This window comes from Sinocyclocheilus rhinocerous, unplaced genomic scaffold (genome assembly GCF_001515625.1).
Source record: "Sinocyclocheilus rhinocerous isolate Xijiao unplaced genomic scaffold, SAMN03320098_v1.1 scaffold753, whole genome shotgun sequence".
NCBI lineage: Eukaryota > Metazoa > Chordata > Actinopteri > Cypriniformes > Cyprinidae > Sinocyclocheilus > Sinocyclocheilus rhinocerous.
Window position 1 is genome coordinate 960922 of NW_015655991.1, and position 3700 is coordinate 964621.

The following is a 3700-nucleotide window of genomic DNA, read 5'->3' on the forward strand; positions in this document are numbered from 1 at the left end:
AAAAAAAAAAAAATGCTAAAGAACACCAATGAGAACAAGCCGCATCTAATTTGAAACAGAATCTCTCTGTGATGACTAATGTTTTTCCTCAATTCATCTGGAGAATAATGCCACTGTTGGAGCTATTAAATTATTCTGTCAGCGTGCCCTTACCGAATACTTCAACAGAAACCATTTCCAAAAGAGAAGAAAACCACAGGAATTAGTTTTTAGCAAGGGGCTATTGAGAAAATGTAGTTCAATAGGAGTCTGAGAGGGACACAAACCACGCCATTGATTACCTTTTGAAGGGATGCAGTGGGCTCCAAATAGCCACACAGAAACTGGGGCCAGAAATAAGGTAAAAGATAGAGAGAGAGACAGAATTGAGCCAAGTCTGTTGAGAATCAGCCAAGAAAGATTAGGGCTGACATCACCACTGAGAGTGAGTTACAGCAGCAGGGTTAGTGAGGCTGTGCTGACACTGTTACACACAGTCATGTTAAAGACTCAGGCTAAAACTTCTCTCATTTGTAGCAGTTCACTGCATGTTTTTCCAAGGGCAATTATACTAGCACACATCTTTGCTTTTAATATGCAACCCTGACATAAACCTGCATGGCAAGCATTTGGCCCTCAGAGATCTGCGGCCTCGCTAGCGTGTCGTGAGCATATTAATGCTGAACAAATATGGATTCGGTATTGGAAAAGGGCATCACCATAGCAACATCAGCTTGGAAGATCTGCTTGATGAACTTGTTTTTGGACGAGTGCACGAGTTGGATGATGTCACTGTGGAGGCTGTCTCGGTTTTTCTCCAGGAAACCTGAACAACGAACCAGGAGGGGATTATGTTAACTTTTCAATGGAAACATAGTAAAGTCATTCATATTTTATGAACATTTTTAATATGATGAATATGGGATAAAGTACAGTTAGACTGTTATTATTGCAAAAATAATTCCGAAAGAATGTGTCATCCGGATGGGGTTTAATGATGCAATAATGACAGGCTGATTGTATATTATTCTGCTTATTACACAGCTATTTAGTAAATAAGAAAAAATGGACATGAAATGTTGATTCGAGTTGAAATTAGAGACGGAAAAGTGGTAAATAAGGAAATAATTATATTGTATAATATTATACAGTACACTACCGTTCAAAGGTTTATGGTCAAGACATACAGTCCATACAGTAAAAACATACAATATTATGTTTTACAATTTAAATAAAGCTTTTCTAACCTAATACATTTTAAAATGTAATTAATTGCTGTGATGGCAAAGCTGAATCTTCAGTGTCACATGATCCTTCAAAAATAATTCTAATATGCTGATTTGGTGCTCAAGAAACATTTCCCATTATCAATGTTATGATATTATAGTTGAAACTTTTATCATTTTTTAGGACTCTTTAAGGAATAGGAAACATTGTCACTCTTGACCAATTTAATGTATCCTTGCTTGTGTATATAAAAAAATATTTATATATCATATTTAGAAATATAAATAATAACTGAATAACCATATATAACATATCATATTATTAGCACCAATATTATCTTTGAGAAGCTATTCTAAAATCTGTACAGTGTTTAGGAGATTAGAAACTTTTTTTGCATTTAAAGTGTATTGTTTTACATTGTTGTGCTTGCTTTTGTTGTAAAGCACTTTGAGAAAGTAACTTTTAAAGGTGCTATACAAAATAAATGCATTATTATTATTATTACTAACTGTTTAAATCAGTTATGTGTACCTTTAGTTTCATAGTGCACCACTCCAGCAAAGTGCTGAATGCCAAACTGAGTCTCGTGACTGTGCTTAGGAGAGATGTAGAAGGTATTAAGTTTGTGCTGGGAGTTTAGCTTGTTCAGCATGGTAGCATCTGTTCCCTACGAAACACAGCATGAACAGAAACACAGCACACAGTCATGAACACACAACATGGCCAGATATCCTCTGTTCAACTGATGAATAAAAAATGATGCAAGATAGATACTCAGAACTGAACCAGCTGTGTTCTGTGGTGCTCTACAGATATTATCATCTAATTTATAGTCCAAATGCACAGTACATCAACAAAACTCAAACTTTACCTTTGGGAACTTGCTCTCCTCATCAATAAGGGAAATGATATTCATAGGCTTGATGGCAATCATATCCAAGGCATCCTGGTTGTCAGTGAACTCGATGTGCTGCCAGTTGATATCCTCCAGGTTGTACTCCTGCTGCTCCAGCTTGAAAACGTGGTGAACGAAGAATTGCTGCAGGTTCTCGTTTGCAAAGTTGATGCACAGTTGCTCAAAACTACAGCAGGAATAAACAAGATTAGTACCAGTGTGACCATAAAATGCCTTTTAGGTGCAAGACCTGATGCTGACTGGTTGTATTTGCTGAATTAGAATTTTCTGTTTATTAGTACTCACCTGTTAATAGTGAAATTCTCAAAGCCAAAGATGTCGAGCAGGCCTATAGACCTGCGAACAGTCTTGTTTTCTCTGGAAGGAGCCCTATAGGTGGCGGCATTGATTTTATCCACTATCCACACAAACAACCTGCCATAGATTCCCTGATGGAGCCAAAAATTGCCCACTTAGTGGATATTGATGACTTCTGTGACAAACTGAAAATCAAAACTGGGCCGTTTAGTTGCTCAAAACTACAGCAGGAATAAACAAGATTAGTACCAGTGTGACCATAAAATGCCTTTTAGGTGCAAGACCTGATGCTGACTGGTTGTATTTGCTGAATTAGAATTTTCTGTTTATTAGTACTCACCTGTTAATAGTGAAATTCTCAAAGCCAAAGATGTCGAGCAGGCCTATAGACCTGCGAACAGTCTTGTTTTCTCTGGAAGGAGCCCTATAGGTGGCGGCATTGATTTTATCCACTATCCACACAAACAACCTGCCATAGATTCCCTGATGGAGCCAAAAATTGCCCACTTAGTGGATATTGATGACTTCTGTGACAAATTGAGAATCAAAACTGGGCCATTTATTGATTGTAAATAATCTCACCTTGACAAAGGCATCACGGACATCCAGCCCCTGCTCCACGCTGAGAGGGGTGGACACACTTTCACCCCTGGTGATCAGTGTACGTGTGGTCAGACATATCATGACGTCCTGAGGGTCCACCTGTAGAAAGAAGCAGCATAGTTCATTGACAGCTGAACAAAAGTAAATATATGTATAAAAAAAAAAAAGTAAATATTATGATATGTAGGCTACATTAAAAAAAAGATTACAGAAAGGTTCAAAGTTGATTCATAGTTATACTACAATATTAATATAAAATAATAAGAAAAAAATGGCACAGCATAGATGTGAAAAATTATTATCGCAAATTATGAAAATGAGTTATTTTATGTATTAGCAAACTTGACTAATAGGGTTGAATTCACCTCATTATAATGACCGTGTTAAAAAAAACTCTTTTTTTATTAAAAGTGTTTGACTAATGCATAAATTATAACATTATTTTATGCAATTACATTTGTCAATGCAAAATCTAATTGAGCCCACATATTATTAAAGGGGTCATATGATGCGATTTCAATTTTTCCTTTCTCTTTGGAGTGTTACAAGCTCTTGGTGCATAAAGAAGATCTGTAAAGTTGCAAAGACTAAAGTCTCAAATCCAAAGAGATATTCTTTATAAAAGTTAAGAGTCAACCACACCTACCTAAAACGGCTCGTTCTAACACACCCCACATA

At 36.4% G+C, this 3700-nt stretch overlaps 1 protein-coding gene across 8 annotated transcripts in view; it reads right to left on the reverse strand.

Annotated features, from left to right (window-relative positions):
• The window catches only part of LOC107718980 (unconventional myosin-VIIa-like), a 42654-nt gene that overhangs the window by 25465 nt on the left and 13489 nt on the right, over positions 1–3700 (reverse strand). For 6 of the 8 annotated variants that reach the window (XM_016526251.1, XM_016526246.1, XM_016526249.1 and 3 more), the window contains 7 exons: positions 3002–3121; positions 2760–2902; positions 2078–2288; positions 1738–1873; positions 699–805; positions 282–323; positions 154–159 (listed from right to left, as the gene is read on the reverse strand). In XM_016526251.1, the coding sequence (XP_016381737.1) occupies positions 154–159; positions 282–323; positions 699–805; positions 1738–1873; positions 2078–2288; positions 2760–2902; positions 3002–3121 (765 nt within the window). The remainder of the gene's footprint in view (positions 1–153; positions 160–281; positions 324–698; positions 806–1737; positions 1874–2077; positions 2289–2759; positions 2903–3001; positions 3122–3700) is intronic. The other 2 variants (XM_016526253.1, XM_016526254.1) reach the window with 2 other exon arrangements.